Here is a 26,207-nt window from a genome sequence, read left to right on the forward strand (position 1 = left end):
ATAGCAATATCTGTACTGCCATCCTTATAGGAACTAGATCTTGAGAACATGTGGATTGCCTTTGGCCAAGGAGCCAAGGCGCGATGGATTCCAGTCCATGAGGTAGTTTCTGCAATAGGGCCTGAGAAAGCTAGAGGGATCCCATACTTCCATGCGTTCACTGGATGTGACGTCGTGTCTGCCTTCCGCGGTAAAGGGAAGAAAACTGTATGGCAGACTTGGAACGTCTTTGATGTTTCTGAAACATTCACCAATCTCAGCCAGCATCCAACATTGATTTGTGATCTCGACCTGCAGAGGCTGGAGAGATTCGTTGTCCTCATGTATGACAGATCAAGCGCAGCCACTGGTGTGGACGGAGCAAGACTGGATCTCTTTGCCCGCAAGCAGAGACCGTACAACTCGATTCCACCAACACAGGCAGCCCTCAGAGAATATGCAAAGCATGTGGCCTATCAGGCTAGGATCATCTGGGGCCAGGCAACCAACCATCTCTAGTCCAGACACGAGCAGTCCCGCTGAATGGGGATGGACACAGAAAGGAGAGATGTGGCAGATATGTTGGACAACACTACCCCCTATTGCAGCCAGCTGTCAGGAACTGACCAAGTGTTCCTGTAAGAAAGGTTGCAACCGGAGATGCAAGTGCTTTCAGTCAGGGCTCCCCTGCACAGCACTCTGCAGCTGCATATGTGGACAGTAGCAGCTGGAGGAACATTCACATGGTATGCATAACTTTGAACATTTACTAGCTAGGGCCCGGTTGCAGAAAGGCCTGATAGACCATGTGGAGGTACTCGCTATTACCTTCAGAAAATGATTTTCGTTGTGCCGATCACCAATCTGGATGAAATTTGGCATACTTAAAGAATTTTAGACGCTGAGTCCAAATCCACTTGTTTCCACGTCGAGGATGCGACACAATTTGTCATTTTTGGCAATTAAAGATGCATCGACCATTAAAGCACGATTTTGACACAGAAATGAAGAATCAACGAGAGACTGATATGTACGTCAAAGAAAACTCTTGTGAGGTCTTAAAATGATACAATATGTTTATACAGAGCCCTATTCACTGTTATTAAAGATGTTTATAATTAAAGGTCGTAAACTGAAGCAGTTACATATTTTTACCGGCCGAAAAAGTCTGGACCGACCAGACAGGCCTCCGAGTTGACCAAGGCAACTTTTTGCTTAAAAGGCAGCCACACTGGCTATTAAAGGTAGTTACATTGACTATTGGTGTTGACAAAGAGCCTGGTGTTGGCGCAGTGGTTAGGGCAGTGGCTTGGGATCCAAAAGGTCCTGAGTTCAAGCCCCGTTGGGCCACTGAATTAATACACCAGGGGGTTGACTCAGCCTGTCATCCTTCCGAGGTCGGCGAAATGAGTACCAGTGTACTGGGCCGGTGTATACCCTGGTTAAAATAGGTGTTACCATATCCCTGTGTCGTAAGAGGCGACCAGGGTTGCGTCAGGAAGGGCATCCGGCGTAAAACATGTGCCAAATCACTATGCGGATCATACGGATGATCCGCTGTGGCGACCCCGAACGGGAGCAGCCGAAAGAAGAAGAAGACATTGACTATTAAAGACAGTTACAGCACCTATTAAAGACAGTTACGTTGGCTATTACGGATTAAATCAAAGACAAAGAAACTGCGCGACTCAGCCTGATGAAAAGTAGAACCGCCACAAGAAGATTACTGTCTTAGAACTCCAGTATTTCTTGCTCGGAAGCGGTTGCTGAACTAGGCTCTTGACTGCTGTTATTACAAAACTCAAGTCCACTATTACATGCTAACCAATCTGAATACTACTGTGTAGTAGATCACCATAGCAAAAGCAGTGTGACACCCGCATTCACAGTTCGTCGTCGGAATCATCGTCAGTTCTGCTTTCATCATCCATAAGTTCCATTTCTGCATGGGTCTGTTCATCGTTGGCGCAGTTTTGACACCCACAGCACTCTGTGCAGGACAGTCCTTTTAACCGGCAAGAATACTGGTTGGTCTCGCATTTCGTCTTCTTGCAATTACATTTCGTCGCCTCTAACAGTTCCTTCGGCGCTGGTGGTTTGTTCAGCCAGTGAACAGTCAGTGCTCCATTGCGTTCCATCCATCCGTGAAATGTAGGAGAAGGGGCTTCTATAAACCTCTCAGTCACGCGGTGGTGGATCGCAGACTGATAGTTCACTCTTTTGCAATGCAGAATCAGAGCGTCGCTTGGAGGTGGCAACTTCTGTTCCCCCAGCGACTGGCTGCAGAATAGCTTGTAGCGAGCCTCATCCACACTCTTCATGGTCTGCTGATTGTACATGGCGCAGACGAATTGTTCCAGGTTGTGAATGTTATTCTGATCTCGCATGAATTCTCGACCAATGCTCCCGAAACAGGTGATGAGATGGGGACCCTTCATCATCAAGTCGAATGGCCTTGTTTTGCCCTTACCATGGAATGCACTGGTGGTATCACTTCCCGTGAAATTGTGCAAACCTATCAACGCATCGCAGACAGAACTTTCCAGGGCATTACTCAGCTTCCTTATGTCAACGACGATAATGTCCTTGGGACTTCCTGTGACCAGATGGAAATTTCGCACCCAAATCGACTTCGAGTGAGCCAATGCCAACACGAACACATCGGTGTCGAAACTCTATGCGCACCGACTCATTATTCTGTCCCGCGTGAGCGGCATGGAGCAGGAACTTCGTGTCAGCTTCCTCATGGTCACATTCAAGTTCAGGTACTGACGACAGTCATGACACCATTCGACGCCTTGATTTTCTCACATTTGCCGGCATGACTGACGTACAACAGCATGTCACCCAGTTTTGATGGAGAGATGTTTCTCGTCCATGATTCGACGATGAACTCTATCAACGCCTCCTTGTTGGCTCCGCTCAGGAGATAATTGGCCCACTGTTTTGGAAGGGCTTGATCACGTCTGTAGATGGTTCGTACCTGAAGATCGCCCGCCCTGCCCGCTCGTCTTGCGTGCTTCAGGCACTTGATGCTGATACTTGGGTAAGTATCAAACACCACGTCCAGTCTTGAAGATTGGTAATGTCATGCTTTGGTCACTACGATGTTCAGCAGCATCTCTTCCAGTTTGCTGAAAGTGTTATGCAGTGAACCAGCCTTTATCGCCTGAATAACGGCCATTCCATCCACAATTGTTGCACCTCCGATAGGCCGAGCGTCCACATGGCAATCGGGCCACAGTTTCAGTATACGGTTGCGGAGTTTGGCTTTGTCCGTCTTAGCAATCGAACCATCACCGGATGCCAGTGGGTATGCGAGAAGATCGTGGAGTGTTACATTGCTTTACTCGCCAATCAACAGCAGTCGTGTGAAAAGACGACGTTCATTTGCAATTTCAACCTTCGGCGTCTGCTGGTGGGGAGTCGCCGACTTGCTTGATGAGCTTGATGAACTTGATGAACTTGACTTGATGAACGTGTATGTCAAGGGAGAGAATGCTGTCGTGCAATTCATGCGTGATCGCCTTCAAGAAAGTTGCCAATTTGGCCCTCGAAATCGAACTGAAGAATGGGACCTCACCTGAGAGAAGCCGATCACGGATGAATTGCACGACAGCATTCTCTCCCTTGACATACGCGTTCATCAAGTCCGCGGAAGTGGCTGGCGGTGCGATGACACCTGAACTAATATTGACGAGTTCAAGGTGAGTGCCGGAGAAAGGGTTAATCATTTGAAGTACTGTGTCCATCACTTGTACCACCACTGCTTCGTTCTTCTTCGAGCTCGACGCATCCAAATCCTTTCTCGTTCGGGGCTCGTCGTGGATACCCGCCATGGACTCACATTTCCTTGCGATTTCCGCACGTGCTGGTTGGGACAGGATCCACTTCTCCACAGCTGTGCTTTTCTGAGTGTAACCAATGATGCCTCCACTGGTCTTGCTGTCCCTATTTAAAGTCTGCTCTATCATCTGATCACACGCAACACTACTAAATCCATAACGAGTATGCCGTTGGGCAGTCCATTTGCCGTCCATGAACGCTTGATAGGTGTCTGTGTGGGAGTGCTCTCGCCCGGCCATTTCCAGCCAGTAAACGGGTAAGTACCTTGCATAGTTTAGGTGATCGTACGCAAAGTACCAGGGCATTGACGCTCTCGTGATCGCAAGGTGTTTCGGCCAGTTCGAAGTACGAGTTGCCCGTATAAGTTCTAGTGCTAGCTCCACCATTTCCAAGTAGGGCCATGTAATGTTCACACTTCGGTGTTTGTTCAGGTCATCCCTCACCATGAGTGCTCCAGAGTATAGAACATGCAAATTGAAGTCTGAGTCGCCCTGCTGTGGACCCTGGCTGGCTTCATCCTCTGCAGTTAGCTCTGTTTCTGTTGTAGAGCTACTGTCTACAACAGCATCCTGAGCAATGGAACCAATTTCCATGTCCTTCATGTACACCACTTCGCTCTCAGACATTTTTGGTGGACAATAGAAAATAATGTCTGGGTACCATTCCTGCAGTCTTTTCTTCAGTCTTCTTGCCTGGTAGTTGGCTTTATCCTGACCTTCGCATACTCTGAGTAGGTCATTGAACATCTCGCACAACTTCTTCATATGTATAGATTGCTTTCCATCAATGAGTTTTACCTGGATTACTTTATCACAGAAAATGTCAAATGTCGAGTCATAGTTCACTTTCTGAGTTTGGAGTTTACTTTCACTCTGTCTGTGGTATGTGTCATTCACATACTCATAATAACATTTATGGTGATAACAAACTGCCAGCGCCATGCAGTCTTAATCCTTTATAGTTGTCATTATTCTCACATCACGTTCATCTCTCCTCTGCTCAGCAGTTTCCCTCAACTTTCCTCTATCCTGTGTTTCTGCCAGGGACAACTGATCACGTTGAGATTTTCCTTTGACACGGATGAATTTGTCTTTTTTCTGGCATATCACACAAATTCTTGGCAGTACACCAGCTGATTTGCCAGCCACCCTTTCTACAGAGGTTCTGAGGGATTTTCTACGTATTTTGTGGTCTGAGTGCCCCTCTTCTTGTAGTCTGCCCACCACCTCACTGGCTCTAGCAGAAACTGCAGTAGTGCTGGCTTCTGATTTCCTTTTCCTGGCTTCAGTACGTTTTATATGATCCTTGTTACAAAACGACGCATAGCAGAACCGGTGACAGCCGGCATCCGCAGGAGGATCAGTCATTGGAAGCAGTTTCATAATTTGATCAGCCAGCAAACGGCATTTTTTGATAGTTTCACTATCTGTGGCGTCACACCAAGCCTTCGCACACTCACATACCTTAAGCCAGCTCTTATCTGTGAATTGTGTCACTTTCTCATCTTCCTCCCCGCCCAAGTGTGAAACAACGCATATTTGGTTGTTGAAAGACCAAAAATCACTCAAAATCATACGACAACCATGGGCGCCAACATCTTGATTTGTTGTTTCCTGGTCGTTTCCTCCGCGATTACAAGCACGCCACGCCCACTTCACGGCGGTAATTTCAAATGGTAATAACTGTCAGTGTGTCAACTTGTGCATATGGAAACGAGTAGGAATTTCAATGGTGTGTTCTCATTAATGTACAGGGTGAATTTCGTTTAGATTGGTCATCTGCACAACGAAACTGAACGAACCGACCCACCTCCTTCCACATGACCTATTAGCTTCATATGACAATCATTAAAGTGGTGCAAAATCAGAAAAAGTGTGTCAGGGGGCTTTAAAAATAGGAAAATCCACTCCAGCAGGCTTGAAAACATCAGCATCCACACCTAGATCATGCAAATCGGACAACTACAAATGCTTCTAAGCAAAAAGTCAACTTCGGGAGGCTAACTTGGTGGCCATCTTGGATTTTCAAATGGCCAATCAGGCAGATTTGATTAGAATTTGATTAGAAAACAAATGTGCCAAATTTGATGCTTGTATCATCATTTGCACGATTCCTCTCAAAATTGCTGTTATCTGTTGCACTATCATGTCTGACCTGTTGCATACACTGTTCCGTTCCCCAAGTCCCGTCATCCTCTTCTCATATTTATTTTCAGTTCAAATGAACCTCGCCTCACGTGTGCTTTCAACCACCCAACTTCTGTAAAATTGGAACAACCTTGGGGGAACCATAAGTGAAGAACTCGGTGTAAATTAATGCAATTGAACGCAGTCTAGTTTTACACCTTTTGCTTGTTCACAGGATGCGTCAATTTATTGTCCCCTACCCACCCGGCGGTTCATTGGCTGTTGAAGGCTGCCTGACCGTAACAACATATTTGTCACAAAAACTGTACAATGCACATTGTTCACAAGCAAATAAAAATTAGACCTCGTGGGAAACTGCTCGACTTTGGAAAAACTGGCTCGCCAAGGACATTCGGAAGAGTGCATACGTCCATGAAGTTGATTATTTTACGTTTTGTATCCCACTGATGGGCTGGATCTGGATTTGAACCCAAACGAAAATTTAATTGGATTGTTCTTGTCACCTCACAAACTTGTATGCCTGGTGTTGGCTTAATGGTTAGAGTGGTGGGCTTGGTTCGAAGGATCCTGAGTTCAAATCTCACTCGGCTGTTGAATTAATACAAGGTGGGGTTTGATTCTGCCTGTCATCCTTCTGAGGTCGGCAAAATGAGTGCCAGCTTGCTGGTATCCTGTGTCGGAGTGACGACCCTTCCAAGAGTGTGTCCAATAACCAAGGAGACTGCTTGGGCAGCACCAACACTGCGCAGAGTATGAACCCAATGGATGGATGGAACCAATTCGTCCACCAAGTTTTGTCCAAATCCATCCCTAACTTTTTCAGATATTGTGCTATATATCGTTTTAGCCCTATCACTTAAAAGTTATTGGATACAAATTCGGATCTTCACTGAAATGTCATCATTGGCTGCTCTGAGAGCACCCTTATTCTGGACATTTCCATCTGTCTGTCTGTCCGTGAAACTTTGGTCAAGCCTAGGGGCTAAACCACTCAACCGATTCCAATGAAATTTGGTAGGTAGGACCAATATTTCTGGGAATCGTGTGCTTTCGAATATGGGACCCCGGGCCATAGCAACGGCCCTTTAAAGTGGTCAAAAAATCAAATTTTTTTTTCAAAAAATCGAAGCTTAGAGTTCTGTGCGCACTCCATCTAGCTCCCTTCATGCCAATTTGCAGCCCTAACAAAAATATTTGTAGGAGGAGATAGGTTTTGGGCGAGCACATGTCGAACATTTCAGAAATGGTTAATTGCGAATATCTCTAAGAGAAAGAGTCTGATTTTGATGAAACTTGGGTGAAATGTGTACAATGTGGCGAGCATGTACACAAAAATGAATGGTTGCTATGCACACCTCCGTTGCTTAGCAACAGCTAAAATACTTTATCGTACATCGTACACTTATTGTGGACTACAAAAAAAATCAATACCTCCGAGGGACCTGTTTTTTGTGCCCAAGGAGAATGTCTTACAGCATCATATAAAAAAAATAAAATATTTAGCGAATAGATAAATGGAATTACCAGGGCTGCCATTTGTTAGAGTCTCTTTGGAAACGTGCCTGAAATTTCACAAGGCGGGTTTCTGGGCGCAAACTAAGAGGGCTGTGATAATCTTATTTATTGTGCTAAATTGATTGATAGCATGTACATAAATATCGGCTAGTCGTGTCGGCCAGCTTTCCATCTAGAGTGAGCAGCCATGTCGCCTACCGGCTTGTTTTATTTTTTTCTCATCTTTTTTTTTTGTTTGTTTTTTTGGACCCAAACACACCGTGGGGTCTTTAACCTCGATCTTTGTCACGTACCCAAGCTCTGCTCCAAATTTCTTCTCGATCTGTCCACAACTTATTGAGATATCCTGTTCACAAACAAACAAAGATGTCGTGCATAGCACGATACTTGTGCAATCCATAAAACAAATTTGCCCGAAACAAATAATTGGTGGTTGAAGTAAATGCTCTTCAAATTTCAAATCGATCTGATTAAAATTGGCAATTCTAGAAAATTTGGCCTATGTTGACCTCAAAAATACTTGTTCATTGTGAATTCAGTGACCCGATATGCAAATCCTGTTCAAATTTCTCGTCGATCGAATGAAAATTGAGGATTTTAGAAATTTGACAAAGTTGTTGATCTTTTGACCTTGAACAATAAGCTTCATGCTTATGACAAACTCTACCAGGTGGTAAAGTTTCGCAAAGATTGGTTTAAAATTGTGACCTGTAGGCAATTGAGATGGATGGATGGATGGATGGACAGACGGACTAATGCACAAGACAAACCAATATACTTGAAAAATCTTCGATTTTCTCAAGTAAACAGACAGACAGGGGTGAAAACATAAATCACCTTCCACCTTCGGTGGTGGAGGTAACAAGAGCCCAATAACAGAGCCAAGATTAGAGCTCGTAGAATATTGAGATAAATGCACCTCACTGATTTTTTTTTTTTTTTTTTTTTTTTTTTTTTTTATATATATTTTTTTTTTTGTAGCATACTGCACAAGTAAATTTTATGTAATACAGTATAATGTTCATATAACTTGGACAAGCCGTATTTGTCCAAACCACCCCTCTCCCGCTGCCCAGCCCTCTCTGGCCACAAGTATCCTTGCGAAAATTCACGAACTGGTGTTTGTTTATTTGTCACACTCCTCCTACAGCTCTGGGCAAATTACATTCAGACTTACGACATAGGATGAACATGACCCCAATAATTAATGTATAGGGGTAAATGTGTTTTGTGTTGCACCGCTTCCAGGTGGGGAAGAGTATTGCAAGTTTCCACCTTTTACAGTACACTATTCCTGTCCCCACGTTTTCCAGTGCAGTGAGGTATTTTGAATTATAAGCAGTCCGTATGTTTTTTGCTTCATGCATGTAACCCGGGTTATTTTTTTTTTGGTTCTCGGGCGCCAGCAGTGACCACTATTTTCGTTGTGTCTGTGTGACTCTGACTCTCTCCAGAGCATAGTTCCGTGACGTTTGATGCGATCTTGATGAAACTTGGACACAAGCTAGATATCATGGTCTAGTTGTGTCTTTTTGTATGAGGGGCATCCCACACCCCTTGTGAGCGGAGCCACGCCCACTTGAACTTTTTTTTCCCCTCAATTTCTTTTCCTGGAAGCTGTGCGTAATGTCCATAAGTACAACATATAAAAATTCCGATTTGATTTGGTAAATTTTTACGGAAGAGATAGGTTTTTACGGTAGGGCTTCCTCAAAAGCTTCCACTGACTCAATTGTACCTATCGTGGCACTTCAATCGTGCCCGCCAACCATCGTCGCCTCCCGGCTTGTTTGAGTTTTTTTTATTTTTGCGTATGCAGAGCTGTCAGTTGCCTATACACCGCCCAAATAAAGGTATGCGTCAGAAGAACGTATTGCTTGCCTGGAACACAAGATCGCTCGTAGGGCGGGTACTCTACTAGTAATGCACAATTACACCAACCCAAACTGGAAAATGTACAACTCCCTCTCACATTGAAATCTTCATGAAATTGTTCCGATTGCTCCAGTCACCTATTGTAAATATGTCGTTCTGGCAATCCGTAAAAGGATCGTGGTCTTATTGTGGTGTCGGTCTTATTGTGGTGTCATTCTTACCTGACACAATAGCAATATGTAAAAGGGTTGTCTTGTCGGATTGTTTTATCACTCCTTGTCATTTTTCTCTCCCTTGTTTTTTATTAATTTTTTTTTTATTATAAATAATGTCCTTTTTTTGTGTTTGTGTTTTTGCTTGTTGCATTTCACAAAACATCCAAAGTTTGTGGTGAGTGTCATTTTCAACATAAAGTGCAAGTGTTGATTCTCTTTTGTTTACAATAGTGAACAGATTGGTCTGATGATGTGGTAAGATACTTTTTGTGTGGTTTGCTTAACTTGTGGTATATTCTATTCGGAGGGATACAGCATTATTATAAACTTCATGAATTTTTTTTTTTGTTGTTGTTAAGGGGTCAAAATTTCTCAATTTAACACAGAGATCTATGCATGGGACGAAGGGTTTTAGAAACCTTTTAATTTGCAATTAAAAAATCTACACTTTGAAATCTTTCATCCACCCAGGTGATGGTCTATCCCCATTGCCTTAATTATTGGCAGCAATTAAACTTTACTAACAGACCAAGTACCATGGACTGCCCAAAATTAGATCTGGCCCATCTACTACTATGGTTTGCACCTTCATTTCTTGTCTTATCTTGTTTGTTCCAGGCCTGCAAAGAATATCAAGGGAGATGCATTTATCCTGGAATCCTGGTTGTTGCAAATCAGCTTCATGATTAAAAACACTTGTATAGCACCATATGTTCTTTTTTAACATCTCCCTTGCAGATACATTTACATTTTTTGGTTTCGTATGTTTAACTTGAACCTATTTTTTATATATATATATATATATATATATATATATATATATATATATATATATATATATATATATATATATATATATATATATATATATATATATATATATATATATACAAAACTTATTTTTAGTGTCTGTTTTCCTTAACTACATACAATACTGTTGAGGGAGGGGCCGTCTCGGGTTCCTCTCTGGAATTGTACGCCATCGCACACGAATAACTTCGTGTCACGGCGGGTCACTAATCGACCACGAACGCCAATAACTTGACCACGTGACTTGGAGTCCTTCGTAACAACCATTTACTTGAGGACACGTGACCTTACCGGGGGTCATGCCCTCGGTACGTACTTGCGTTGATCATATGCAGCCGAGTGGAGCTGCCAAGTATGTACCAGCTATGAAACAGATTCTTGGGGAATAACATCCCGGCGAAGCTAGGGTGCAGCCCATGCTGGAACAATGGAGGAAAAGACAACGAGTTGGGATTATTTATAAACGCATTTATTTAAAACTAGAATGCAAGGGAAATTATGCGGCACAGTAAATGGGTTTATTGCAATGTACAGCAGGGAAAGCAAGGAATTGATGGGGTGCAGCAAAAGGCAAATAATGTTACAAAAGGAGAGTGCAGTTATCCTGTTAGTTTTTACACAGTCTTGCGCTATGACAGGTGCCATCACAAACACACACATGGAAAATTAGACTGCCCAGAGAGAAAGAAACAGAGGAGGAATAACGACCTCTTAATATCTTGTGTGGCCAGCACACCAGCACATTCCAGAACACTTTGGAAAGGGGAGGAGGGAGGAATACTGAGGGTGTCTCTGGTGTGGGAGTGTGTGGTGCGAGTGTTGTGTAGTGCAAGTCGGTTCGATTCACTCTTTTAGTTCACTCTTAGGTCCTGCCCTGAAAAGAACAGTTGCGCTTTGCCCGCGTTTATTGCTCTTTTGTGCGTCCACAGTAGACGAGGGAGAGATGGTAGAAGAAAGATGTGTGACAAGAATGACCCTATCCGATTTGTGTAAGAATCTGTACATGTAAGTGTTGATTCAAATGGAGCAGCCCTGGCTCATAACAGCAAAGCGTGAGGTCACGCGTTGTCACGCAGACTTACGGCGCCCCTTCCTCTGCGCTGCCTGTCTCTCCGGTGAGGTCTGATGTCTGGTGAGTGCTGCTTTGGCTTGTCCCCAGTGATCCACCAACGACGAACTGCTCTCCGTTCTCCAACAACGAACCCTGAACTGCTCTTTTTATGAGTCCTGGACAAGGGGAGGAACCAAAAATCGCATCAAACCGGGCTGTAAGCAAAATCGCGCTTCCCTGTTGGTCCATAGCGGTCGTAGCCTGTTAGTTACAAAGTCTGACGCTATGACAGGTGCCATATGCTGACATTCCCCACCAGGCCCCGAACGTGAAAAATGGCTCAGTCGCTCGCTGACCCTGTCGTGCGTCGAAGCTCCGAGTTTAACATGGAGCCATGATTTTCGGACGCACTCTCGAGTCCTGAGCGTGCACTGGTCTCCATTCAAACGTGGGATTTTAGGGAAATCCCTGCGCTACCAGTAGGTGCTTAAACCAGCTATGCCCCAAAATAACCCAACCTACGTCTCCTCTATGTCCGAGGCTATGGTGAGAGTTCGATGACCATTTGGAAGTTGTGGCGGTTGTAGAGTGGTGTGAACATGTGGCATTTGAAGTGAGAGAGGATTGTAACGTGGCATTGTGGGGAATGGCGATTTGAGAATTGGTGCGCAATGCACAAGGGTGCTTGCAGCGTGAACGTAGTGGAGGGCGCTCACAGCGTGTCTGCTTGATTTCTATTGATTGGCGTGTGTGCTTGCTTGCATGTTTCTTGAGAAGGAGGTGGAGCAAAGAGTGAAAGAAAAATAATGGAAGAACTGAGATTTCAGGTTATAAGAGATCTCACTGAAAGAGTCCCACACAACACATTTTTCCCCTTCACCCACTAGATATATGGAAGGGACTAACTACGTAATACACATACTATTGAAATAACTGCTTGGGGTTAATGTATGTTGTGTGACATTGCCTTGGAGGCATGTGGTTTTGCAGAACCACAACAATACGTTTTTATTGAAGATGTTAAATGTCTGTTTACTTGAAATTTTCAAAGCCGACTTTAACCTTCCTACAGAGCCATAATTCAAATCTATAACCATATTTGTATACTGTACTTTTCTATATCCAGCTCAACAATATTGATCTCTGCTTATTCCACAAGGAATTCAGCAAAATAACGGTAACTTTATTTCTCTAATCACCAAAACACTGATTGGAAAAAAAAATCAATAAAAAGGTTTTAAGCATTGGCATCGTCAAAAGATGTCATGATGGTAATCCCTAAAAATTATTTATGGTGCTGTATTGTAATGTCATTCCTTTCTACCTTTTCTAGTTGTTTTGGTGGGATTTCAACGCTAAACAAACACCCTTTTTCTTGGGACCAACATGAGTCCGCCGGCTTGTGTACAGTGAGCGAGAGGTGGACAACACTCATATTCTCCTCTTGCTCTCTGTCCCTCTTCCTTGCCTCATTTCCCAGAATGACTGTTGCGCCTGTCCGGAGTTTGTGACAAGTGACTGATTAAGAGGGGACTTGTGTGCTTGGGCGAAGGGTTACTGTTGACACTGCCTTGCACATACATGCCTTTTTGTTGATCAATGCAAACCCTTTTCCAAACTGTCTGGTTGTGAGCTCCATACATTAGACAGTGTGTGTAAGACCGGGAGTTTACCCCACTCTTCCAACATTGGTAGCCATTAGCCTGGATGTCCACCTACGGTAACTCAGCCGTATTTGATCAATGTGGCATAGCGGGATTGCATGCTGGACCCTACCTAAATTGAGCGTTTCAGATGACTTCTGTGGTTGCCGTCGTGCTGCAGAATTTTCTGCGCTTCGTCGGCTTCAGGATCGTTGGCCGGGAAGTGAATCCGAGAACTCCTCTCGCTATTCCTATCGGATCTTATCGAACAATTGCCTCAAATTATTCATACTTGATTAAAGAAGAAATAAACCAATGTCACCCACAGGGTGACCCGTATCTTGCCAAAAGGTGACCACGTGTGACTTCTTTAAGGTCACACTGAGGTGAACAGAGCTGCTATCCACCAGGAGTGACTCCTTGAGGAATATCTGCCTACGAGAGATTCCGATGAGAATCATTCTACAGAGTAACCATGAAAAATATGTGTTTGCCTCATAACGTCACCAAATGACGTCATAATGTCTCAAGCTTGACATATCTAGAAAGCACTCATCGAGGTGTTCAATTTGAGGTACTACACGATATGGTTCCTAAAACTTGAAAATTTGACCTTGGGGTCAAATATGTTTGACCTCAGGCGCTAACCATGCAGGTCAAGGCCAATCACCACCAAAAACTAATCAGCTGAGCACCAGACCATATACTACATTCCCATAAAGTTTGGGGACGATTCGATTAAAATTACTCAAAAAATAAGGGTTTCGTCGACTCCCCTGATTTGCGACAAAGCGACCTTGACCTTCAAAATTTTATGTGCTGAAAGGACCTCTATAGGCCTCTGATATGCGAAGTTACAAAAATTTCCAATGATAACTGTGCTCTGCAGAGTGATTTATACGTGATTACAGACAAAAAAAAAAACAAAACAAAAAAAAAAACATACAAGCTGACTAACATATCTTGCAAAAACTTCGTTTTGGCAAGATAAAAAAAGTACATGTTTTTATGTAAAAATAAATGTATACACTTTGTGTTTGAGAACCAATTAATCACTTGATACATGTATTCGAAGGGGATTTACTGTTCCAGGTTACAAATACATTTTCAAGAACACATTGTTTTCGAAACCAGGATATGTCTGTATTTAGTTTTTGTGTTTGTGCTTTTTGTTGATGTTTGTTTATATTTTTTTTGAAGAAATTCTTGCACCCAAAATTGTTAGGTTCTCCCACTTCTCCCTCTATTTTGGCATAAACAGGAAAGAGCAGACCTATTCGTGGTCTCAGGTTTACTTTCTTTCCAAGTAACCACTTGTTTTTTTTGTTTGTTTTTTGTGATTAAAACAATGATGTGTTGGTTCTTCTTTTTGTATTGTTTTGTTTTGCACTGTACAATGATTTGATTGCATGCAGTCTGACAGCTTGTGATTCAATTTTATTTCTAATACCCAGTTTTGTTTTATGCTCCTTTTCATGCTTCATGTAGAGATTGAAAGGGTGCAGAAAGGGAGTGATGTCAACAAGGAACTGGAGAAGCGGTATCGAGATATTATGGGACAACATAATATTAAGCTCTCGGAAAGAGTTTTAATTCCAGCAAAGCAACACCCGAAGGTAAGGAATGTTTAAAATAGTTTAAATTTTTTTGTTTTAATGTGAAATACGTCACATAAATAGCAATCTTTCATGTTTTCCCCTTTTTTTTTTCTTTTCTTTTTTTAATGACTGCTGATGAAGTAGCTGGATGCCTCATGTTTTTGGGTTGTCCGTCCGTGCTTCCATGATGGGTTTTTGTTACTGTGATAACTTATGAATGACTGAAGGGATCCAAGTCAAACTTGATAAAAGTATGTATCATGATGTAAAGATAAACTGATTAGATTGTGGGGTAAAGAGGCCAAATGTCAGAGGTCCTGTTAGGTAAAAATTCTGTTACTGCACTGGCTTGTGAATTGGTGATTGATTTTAACCAAACTTGGTATAAGCACATATTATGATACAAAGATGAACTGATTAGATTTCAGCATCAATATGTCAAGGTCAGATCATGACAGGTAAAAATGTGATACTTGAAAACAGCTGAAGAGATTTAAATCAAACTTGGTACAATTATGTATAATGATGCAATAATGTGGGCGGAGGCATATCGGTCGACATCACAACGTCGAAGAGTGCCATTCTAGTTTATATTTGTGGTGAGTATAAATGGTACGCCACATTACTGCATAGAGTATAAATGACAAAAGTAAAGTGGTTAACCAGTAGTGCGGTACTTGGTGAGAATGTGATTTATAGTAGTTGTCAATGAAATGTAATCTAACAGACAAAAAGGCCGAAAGGATGTGGTGAGAAGGGTAAAAAAAAAAATGCATAATAAGCAGGAAGAGCCGATTATTATTATTATTATTATTATTATTATTATTATTTTTTTTTTTTTTTTAAATAAAAAGAAGGTAAGTCCTCATCGAACACAGCTCCAAACTACACCTTAAAATGGGATGTGTAGAGTTTGCATTTAAATAAATGTTGCAGAAAGGAGTGTATAAATATATCGTTGAAGGTGGTATGTCGGGACCATGGATGGTAAATATCGTGCCGACTCCATCTACATCTCTCTTGGATAATGTGGACAAACTTTTAACCATTCATCCCAACTTTTTACAGCGCGTGCACTGTATACAATTGCACCGAGTTTGAAATGTCCCCGGCGTCGTCTACCACGTCTCCGGTGGGTCTGGTGTCCCCCCCCCCCACGTGCCTCAAGACAGCCAATGACGGCCGTCCGGTAAATGCAGTGCGTAACCTCGACGGAAATGGCGACAATTGACGGAAATACCCGAGTATTTCATTGGAAATACAACGTTCCTACGCCCATAACCATTCTATAAAATATCTACATTGCCCATAACAATTTAAGTATAAAATATTATGCACATACGCCATCACCATTCTATTTATATCTGTAATATGTATATATACAATCCACCACCATTTTTATTTTTCACCAGCAACATGTATTTCTTTCATCGCACATCCTATTCCCGTTTATGAAATAACTGAGGTAGCTCAATAATTTTAGTGGAGTGCTCGAGGATAAACAATATTTGATGTCTTCCCCTCTGGGGCCAATATTTATAAAGCCTCCGATGATCCCACTCTGGAGCATCCCACATAGCTGACCATGGGAAAAGCAAGGAGTGGATAATTCCAGCCCTGCTACTTTCAATGACTGTCCTTGTGCCTTATTGATAGACATCGCAAAGCACAGGTATACAGGAAATTGTAGTCTCTTAAATTCAATCGTTGAATTTGATGGAATGTGTGGAATTTGTGGAATGAATACATCTCCTTTCACACATCCTGTCATGATAGTGGCCTCAATTACATGTGGTAGTAGTCTTTTCACAATCAGTTTAGTTCCGTTGCGAAGTTTTGGTGCATATAGATTACGTAATAACATAATAGGGCATCCAACTTTTAACGACAGATTGTACAGAGGCAATCCTGGTAATTCCAATGAGTTTAGAAATTCTGTGGGATAATGTATGGCTTGCTCAGTATCCAGTGTGGTGTCAATAGACTTGTGACTATGTTGTTCGCCTGGAACTACTTGTAATAACTGATGGTTTATTACATGGACTGTTTCATTAAGTGGAGTCAGGATTGCTCTTTCACAGAGCCACTGTATGTTTTTGTAACTAGTCGCTAAATTGGGATACACATGACCCTCTAATTCCTCCATAGATTAAACTATTGTACCACAGTCATCGGGAATAGATATTGCATCATTTGTGTTCGGGATTTCACCATTTTCAAGTTTGAGAAGTAATTGTGCGAAATTGCCAGCATCTAAATCACCATATAATTTGACCCTCATATTTGTTGTGAGACGGATAGTTTGTACGAATGTCCAGAGGTATGAAGATTTTATACTGGCTTTCATTTCATCAGCTGGAGTGCCACGGGGTACTACAGGTAAAGTTGGTCTGAAATAACCAGCGTAACTCCACCTATAGGCAGGTCTACTCCTCTTAAATCTCGCATAGTTCTATCTAATGCTTCGAATGCATCCTTAGGCGACATCGTACCTTCATCCCAAACTATGAGGTCGCAATTCTTCAGCACTTTTGCTGCTTCAGTTTGCTTGCCAATGCCACAAACCGGATATTCCATTGTAGTTAAGTCGAGAGTCAATTTGAAAGCGGAATGCGCTGTGCGGCCACCTGAAAGTAGTGTTGCGGAAAAACCGGATGAAGCAACGGCTAATGCGATATTTTTCTGGCTCCTCATCTTGGCAAGCAAAGGTTGAGGACAAATGTTTTGCCAGTATCACCTGGGGCATCCAAGAAAAATATCACACCACTTCCCTCTTGAACCACTTCAGAAATCAGTTGATATGCATTACTCTTATCCTGTACCAGAAGCGGCTCATTGTCAGAAACAAACTTTGCGAGAGTATCTGTGTTGTAGTTTGTTTCACGGTACCATTCTCTACTGATGGTTGCGCTTTCAGACCTATTAGAAGAGGGAAGTCCCCACTTCGTTAAATCTTTCCCGCTCATGCATAATACCAAATCTTCAATGTATATCAGAGCCTCATTGAACATATCTGGTGTGTACTGGATGTCATCTTGGGGATGTTCTCTTTGGACTCTGTTTTTTACATCCTCAGACAGGGCCTCTTTGTGAATGTCCCATCGGCTCTTGGGATCTGACATCTCACACGCAGTTATCATAATAGCAAATAGATACCTCATGGTCGATGGGGATTGAGAAACAGTTGCCTCTTCAAGCGTGGCGTTCCAATGGGCATCGTCTTCTCGGAGTCCGAGGAGATTGGAAGCCTCACGAATGTGCTGCAAATTTTCCCGTCCACTGTTCTCAGGTCTATGAAACTCACTGGACCTCGTTTCACATGCAGGAGGAGGCGGACGCAGAAACACTCAAAATTATTGGGATGTACTCTGTACACTCGACCCAATGCGTCAGATTTGTAAATACCGGGATATCCTGGAACTTCTGAACCTTGCTTCCTCCTGTTCCAACGTTTCTGACTCGAGTTCCAAGTGAAATACGTTGGCACCTGAGCGTACAGTAGAGTTCGAGCAAAGTCGTCAATTTCGCATAGTTTGAAAAATGCCAGTAAGTTAGAAATTGGAGGTTCTTCCACTCGTTGTTGGACATTTTGATCTGTAAAATAAACTGTCCGTTCTCAAGGTGAATTGTCAGGTGAATAACTTGAGGAAACCTGCCAGTAATGGGGAAGTTCAATATCCTCCATATGGCTTCATTGCTGCATATATATCGACTATTTTCACATTTTGAACCTCGTTGATGTCGTTTCAATAATTACTACGGCTTGATCACTGTCCTTGTGAATGTATTTGATAGCTTTTACACTATTGCAATACTCAACATTGATATGGGCATTGAAAATAGTGGAGAGTAATGGGATATATGGAACTATCCATTAATTATCAACAACGACGGGTTCAGGAATACCGTGAACTTCTAACCGTTGTTTCAAATCCACCATCATCAGGTGCTCGCCTACGATACAACGGATATCCATCTTTATCCGACTGCGTTTCGTGGAGGAGTTCTCCAGGGAACCTCTTTCCACATTTTCCATTTCTCATGCAGGGTGCCTTACTATTTATTACTCCACGTGGACCATGGATCATATGACATTTCACAATAGCGTACAAAAACGGATCCTCTTGTGGGTTGGGCAATTCAGCGTGAATGATTGAGTCAATCTGGGTGGGTCTAAGTTTTTTTTTTTTTTTTTTTTTTTCTCTGAGCCAAAAAAGGCTATGTACGTGTGGAAGACCACGCTTCTGCCATTCTATGGTATACATGTAGGCAGCAACAGACCCACACGCGTTAAAATTCGTCATAAGATCTATCAACAGAATGACTTTCCTCTGAAAGACTCTTGCTATTAGATCATGTTGGTCATGTGCGACTTGTCCTGGTAATAGTTCTTTGACAATTTCTGGCCACTGAGGATTACAGGTTAAAGTTATGAAAAGGTCCGGTCTTCCAAAATTTCGAACATAGGTCATTGCATCTTGAGCGCGTTCTGCCATATACCGTGGTCCACCAGTGAATGATGATGATGGTAATATAACTAATTGACCAACATTTGCATGGCCGTCATTGGTTAGAGAATCACGGAGATGTATATAATCAGCCACGCGTAACTGCTGCTGATGAGTTCTGTTGAATAGTAGTCGTTCAGACTCAATCTTTGCATACATATCAACTATATACTGGTGAAACAGTTGGCGACAACGCAAAATAATATTGAAACTATTTTGCCTGTGCATGATTCTGTATGCATGGTAATCATTAGCAGATACTTTTTTTTCCAACATTCATTAGTCCGGTCGTGGGATTGAACTGCCATATTTGGAAGCGATAGCCATCTTTTCCTTCCCAGTTAATCAACGGGTACTGCAGGGCATCATAGGAGCGGTGTGTCTCACTGATTCTCTGCAGTGTATGACGATGTCACGCCGATTGAATTATTGTCCAATGATGACGATGGCCACTTCATTTACTTGTGGGGCGTTGTATCTTCTCTCATGCTCTCCAGCAGGAGCTCTATCAGCATGAATTGCAACCCTCATGTCTTCACTGGGAGCCTGTTCTAAGGCTGTTTTGAAACTTCTTACGATGTTGTTAGTTTCATGCAACATCTTTTGCAAGTCCAAAACCAACTCAAGACGGATATCTTCAACAATGCCACACCTACGTTGAGCTTCCTGATTGGATCGCCCATGAAATAGATCTGAAGAAACTTCGGTTCTTCTCCGGGTTGTGGCAAAATGGCCCCGGCTCGATGATATATTTGCCCACAAACCTTGAACGTAGGTAAGTAGCCCGGTAACCTAACTTCTTCAGCTCCAAATGATGTCATTTGGAAGCATGAGTTGTACCTCCTGATATTGCCTAGGAAATGTTGCGAGTGGGCAGATGTACCATCCAAAAGAGACTTCAACGGTTCTGGTGGTTCGTATATATCAGTGATTTTTCACTTACCCTCCACTGCAACACATACCAGGAGGTTCTTTCTTGAATTTTCTTGCCCCACAATGACTGCAGATCTCATCCATCCCACCTATTTGAAGTATAGGGATCAATTGATACTCATTATGCGCTCTATAGTTAAAGACTTCTCTTTCCAATTTCGATGATTTGAAAGGGCCGGCTGTATTGGCAGCTGAATGCAACCGTTTGCTTCGGCGTCGATCGTCCGAGACTTCAGGCAGCTCTGCTGCTCTCGCTGCTGCGGTTGTTTGGCGAACGCTTCGGCGCCGAGTGTCCGCAGCTTCAGAAGTCTCTGCAAGCCGAGCAGCTGCCGAACGCGACCGATCTCTTTGACGCCTTGATGTCGTTTTCTCTTCGGTCTCGACATGTCGTGACGCTCTCACAATCTTAGTGTGTGGCGTTTTTCTCCCAATGCTGCTTCCTTGCTTTTTAGGAGGCATCATTACTTTATTAAAACTAGAGGGGGAGCACTCGGTAGAGTGCAAAACCTCCGCCGCCAATACTGCTGGGTCACTTAAGCAAACCTGATATCCTATTCATTGTAGGTCAAAACGGATCAGACTCTCCTGAACCACGATTGAATAAACTAGATCGACGCGCATGTAGAAATGCCCAAAAAAAAAATCGAAATTTTTTTGGAAAAAAGTTGCAAAATTTCTGGGTTTTCTCTAACAATTTTTTTTTTGGGGGGGGAGGGTTGGAAATCAATTAAAACGTGTAGAAATGTAAAAAAAAAAATTCAAATATTTTTCAAATAAAATCGAAATTTTTTTGAAAAAAAGCTGAAAACTTTTGTTTTTTTTTTCTCCAACAAATTTATTTATTTTTGGTTGGAAATCACTTAAAACATGTAGAAATGCAAAAACAAAAATTCAAATGTTTTTTTTTTCCAAGTGGCCGCCATAGCGGCCATATTGGACTTTGGACCAAGTCCAAAATCTAATGGCATGATCCTTGGACCATACCTAATCCCCCCACCAAGTTTCGTCGAAATCCGTCCAGGAGTTTTTCCGTAATACTGTTCACAAACAAACAAACAAACAAACAAACAAATAAAAAAAAACCAATGTCACCCGCAGGGTGACCCGTATCTTGCCAAAAGGTGAGCACGTGTGACTTTAAGGTCACACTGAGGTGAACAGAGCTGCTATCCACCAGTAGGGACTCCTTGAGGAATATCTGCCTACGAGAGATTCCGATGAGAATCGTTCTAAAGAGTAACCATGAAAAATATGTTTGCCTCATAATGTCACCAAATGACGTCATAATGTCTCAAGCTTGACATATCTAGAAAGCACTCATCGAGGTGTTCAATTTGAGGTACTACACGATATGGTTCCTAAAACTTGAAAATTTGACCTTGGGGTCAAATATGTTTGACCTCAGGCGCTAACCATGAAGGTCAAGGCCAATCGCCACCAAAAACTAATCAGCTGAGCGCCAGACTATATACTACATTCCCATAAAGTTTGGAGACTATTAGATTAAAATTACTCAAAAAAAATAAGGGTTTCGTCGACTCCCCTGATTTGCGACAAAGTGACCTTGACCTTTGACCTTGACCTTCAAAATTTTATGCACTGAAAGGGACCTCTTTTGGCCTCTGGAAATTTTTGTAACTTCGCATATCAATGATAACTGTGCTCTGCAGAGTGATTTATACGTGATGACAGACAAAAATAAACAAACAAACAACAACAAAAAAAACATATGAAGGTCAAGGCCAATCACCACCAAAAACTAATCAGCTGAGCATCAGACCATATACTACATTCCCATAAAGTTTGAAGACGATCCGATCAAAATTACTCAAAAAATAAGGGTTTCGTCGACTCCCCTGATTTGTGACAAAGTGACCTTGACCTTTGACCTTGACCTTCAAAATTTTGTGTGCTGAAAGGGACCTCTATAGGCCTCTGATATGCGAAGTTACAAAAATTTCCAATGATAACTGTGCTCTGCAGAATTTTTTATACATGATTTCAGATAAACAAACAAAAAAATAAAAAATAAAAAAAAAACATACAAGCTGACCAACATATCTTGCAAAAACTTCGTTTTGGAAAGATAACAAACAGAGGGGTGAAAACAGTAACCTCCGTCCATCTTCAATGGTGGAGGTTAATTATCAAAATTTAACTATTATGTATTAATGTGTGGATTAATTTTATGTTTGGTGGTTGTGCTCGGGGCAACTCGTCGGGGGACTATCCCCTACAACTCAGGTCGCGGGAGTTCTCGCAAGGGGATCCGCTGCCAACTGGGGAGGCCAATTGGTCCCGGGAGCCCTGCAACGAAACGCATGGGTCTGGCTCAAAAAGTGCGGGAGTTCCAGCGATTTTTATTTTTATTTTTATTTTTTTTTATTTTTTATTTTTTTCACTGGGGTCCGCAGGAATGAGCACAACCAACCTTTTACCACTATACAAAAGTAAATAGTCACTCTATTTTAGCATGATCTCCTGATAGAGTTACTGGTCCTATTGCTGAGCTAAATGCTTGATGAGGAATGGATCAGAAATGGATGAGGAATTGGTGAGGATTTGATGAGGAAACTTGCTTGATGATGAGGAATTGCTCGGGAAAAATATCTCCACTTCAACGAAAGTGTATATTAGACGACCTCTATTGATGTGAGGCAGCATGTACTGATACTGATGAACTATTGTTCTCAAGGAAATGTGTATAATAGACAACCTCGATAGGTTTTTGTTGATGTAAATAAGGCCTTTGATAGTGTATCAAATACCATGGACGCCGTATCGTCTATATTTGGTGAGGAAATACAAGGCGGTCTCTGCACCGCATGTGTATGTATAATATGAACATATTGGGGTGAGGCGGCGTGTATTGATCCACTACTGTTCTCAACGAAAAGTGTATAATAGCGAACGTAGTGAGCTTCATACTCAACGCGTGCACATGAGAGAATAGGAAACAACAACACAATACCCTGGCAATTTGGAATCCGTGTCTCGGCTTAGACCCTTTTGCTTCCGGTTTTTGTCATGGGGAATGATGCGTCCCGGGAGATAAAGGCATCGTCGGAGACATGAAAGACCCAAATATCAGACATGGTGTATATTTCCTCCACTGGTTTTAATAAAGATATCCCCCGCATCATCAAAAAATATTTTTTAATCGTGATTTACATTATTTGATCGCTGATCCCGAATCCAGGCCGAAGTGACGTAAAAACGTTATACAGTAACAATAACTAGAGGGGGAGCACTCGGGCGAGTGCAAAACATCCGCCGCCAATACTGCTGGGTCACTCGAGTGAACCTTATATCTTATTCATTAAATATGATGTCAACAGTGCTGGCAGAGTTATAGTTCTTTTCTCCAACATTTTTTTTTTTGGGGGGGGGGGGGTTTGGAAATCACTTAAAACATGTAAAAATACAAAAAAAACAATCAATTTTGTTGAAAAAAAAAAAGTTGCAAAAATTAATATATATATATGCAAAAAAAATATATATATATATGTATATGTATGTATATATATATATATATATATATGTATGTATGTATGTATGTATGTATGTATATATATATATATATGTATGTATGTATATATATATATATATATATATATATATATATATATATATATATATATATATGTATGTATATATATACAGTAGACTCGGCGTAAGTCGTCACCATTGGGACCGAGAAAAAAAGTGACGACTTGCGCGTATGTGAACATTCATGATGACTGTGGGGTGAAGGATGAAATCGCGCGTGGCCTGGACACGTATGTGTGAGAGCCGGCTATGGTACCAAAAGGAAAACACAATCCTTGGGGCATAGGTGGGGGTGAGTTGGTGAGTTGGAAAGATCAAGCAAAGATGGAATTCATGAATCAGTTTATCAAAAATAAAGATAATGAACAACTCTGTAAGACAACTCGTATACCATCGGTGATGATATGGTGACAAATTACATGACACACAGTCATCGTGGTGATGATTACCACTCAATGCCTATGTGTAATTGAGTGCGGTAATGTACAAAACAAGCCAATATAAAACCATGATCAGACTTCAACACTAAGCTCGATCGATCCTTTACTTTTTCGTGAAGTAATCCGTTATGTTTGACTGCCTCAAACTCTTGGGCATCTGGTGCATGAGAAAGGATTCAAACCGGTCATTGTATTCCATGATGTTGGCTGGGCAATCCTCCACCGAAAGACAGTATCGGCCGAATATTTGGCCGAATTGGCCGAAACCGAATATTTGGCTGAGCCGACATTTGCCGAAACCAGATGATGAGCGCGTCATCGACATCTTCAAAGGACACACATTTCGCACTTCCCACCGGCCTCACGATCTTCTCCACTTGTCCAAACACCTTGCCCTTATTCTTCAAGATATCGTTCAATGTCTGCCGTTTGATGTCCAACTTCTCAGCTTTGTCTGTTTTCTTCATCAGTGGATTTGCCTCGCAAAACTGGATAATGTCTTATTTTTCTTGGTAGGTTTTAGTTGTAAGCTTACGCTTAGTCGCCATTGTCCTGCCTGCAGTGCGATCAACGTGTGTACGCAGTTATAAATAGCCTATCACTGGCGGTGTACACCAATGAGCGAGCATCACGATTCCATGAAATCGGGATTCTCATGAGGCAGCAGTTCCGTGTGACGAGTTAGGAGTGGTAATTTACTTGAGTTTCCATTACGTGGGAATGGACAACATCTGACGACTTAGAGATGACGACTTACAGAGGGATGACCCTTTATTCAAAGGGATTTAACATGAGATAAATTCGGGACTTTTTGACGCTGCCGACTTAGGCGAAGTGACGAGTTACACGCTGCCGACTTACACCTAGTCTACTGTGTGTATGTATATGTATATATGTATATATGTATATATATATATATATATATATATATATATATATATATATATTACTAAACTATGTTGTTTTGCTGGTGGTGTAATTATACAAGGTAATGCTATTGAATAATTTGAAAGGCCCACTTGATTAAGGTTGTTTATTTGTTTTGTTTTGTAATTTTTATTTGTTTTTGGGTTTTTTTCCTCCTTCAGTTCAATTTTGTAGGAAAACTTCTTGGTCCGATGGGCAACACCTTGAAGCGTCTGCAGACGGAAACTGGAACCAGGATGGCGATACTTGGAAGGGGTTGCATGAAAGACAAAGCTAAGGTACCACTCATGCACAATCTCTTTTGTTACAAATTGCCGAACTATAATACCTTGAATTTGAGCTCTCACTTGTAATATTTGCTTGGAGACTGCCATGAAGTTCCCATAAGGGGCCATCACATTTTAGTGTGTGTGTATGTGTGTGTGTGTGTGTGTGTGTGTGTGTGTGTGTGTGTGTGTGTGTGTGTGTGTGTGTGTGTGTGTGTGTGTGTGTGTGTGTGTGTGTGTGTGTGTTGCGGCCACGGGTACCAAGACACCAGCTTGTCAATCTGGGATTAATCCCCAGTTGTCCTCGGTAGAGCCGGACCTGGGGCCACTGCTCACAATTAACGTTGTGGTCCGTTGGGTTGTTTTAGAACCACGAAGGCCAGCCAGTCAACCAGGAGTTCCAGTGTCCACCGTCTAATTATTCCGTTTAACTGGAGGTCACGTGGTTACCTGAGCGGGGAGCGCGCCCTCTGCAAAGCACCAATGTTATCTCGATTAGATTTTAATTATGGCGGCCGAGCGTTTTAACCGCTGGTGCATGCCGACTATTTTTGGTCAAATCTGTGGTAATTACCTCTCAGTCTATCTAGGTTCGGACAATGCCAGACCAATGGAAGGAAAGGACAAACACGGACAGGTTGGAAATCGACAAATGATTTATTGATAATAAAATAAATAAAAAACTTTTTATTTTCTGAGGTAAGTAAATGAATAAATTCCAAAGCAATCAAAACGACAGGAAAAAGACAGAGCAGATGCTTATCGGGGGGGGGGGGGTTGACTTACTTGCAGCTAAACACAGAAAAGGGTACCCAGCAGATCATTCGGGGGGGGGGGGAGAAGAGTCGTCTCGCTCACCAGAGAGTAGTTTTCCGTAAATTGAAAACGTCCTGAAATGTGTGCGT

General features: G+C 42.2%; 1 protein-coding gene across 4 annotated transcripts in view; it reads left to right on the forward strand.

The window, feature by feature from the left end:
- The window catches only part of LOC147025963 (KH domain-containing, RNA-binding, signal transduction-associated protein 2-like), a 57,599-nt gene that overhangs the window by 4,828 nt on the left and 26,564 nt on the right, over positions 1-26,207 (forward strand). For all 4 annotated transcript variants that reach the window (XM_085880907.1, XM_085880906.1, XM_085880905.1 and 1 more), the window contains exons 2-3: positions 14,570-14,697; positions 25,198-25,314. In XM_085880907.1, the coding sequence (XP_085737033.1) occupies positions 14,570-14,697; positions 25,198-25,314 (245 nt within the window). The remainder of the gene's footprint in view (positions 1-14,569; positions 14,698-25,197; positions 25,315-26,207) is intronic.

This window comes from Eptatretus burgeri, chromosome 5 (genome assembly GCF_056783735.1).
Source record: "Eptatretus burgeri isolate ZD-2024b chromosome 5, Ebu_testis_v1, whole genome shotgun sequence".
Lineage (NCBI taxonomy): Eukaryota > Metazoa > Chordata > Myxini > Myxiniformes > Myxinidae > Eptatretus > Eptatretus burgeri.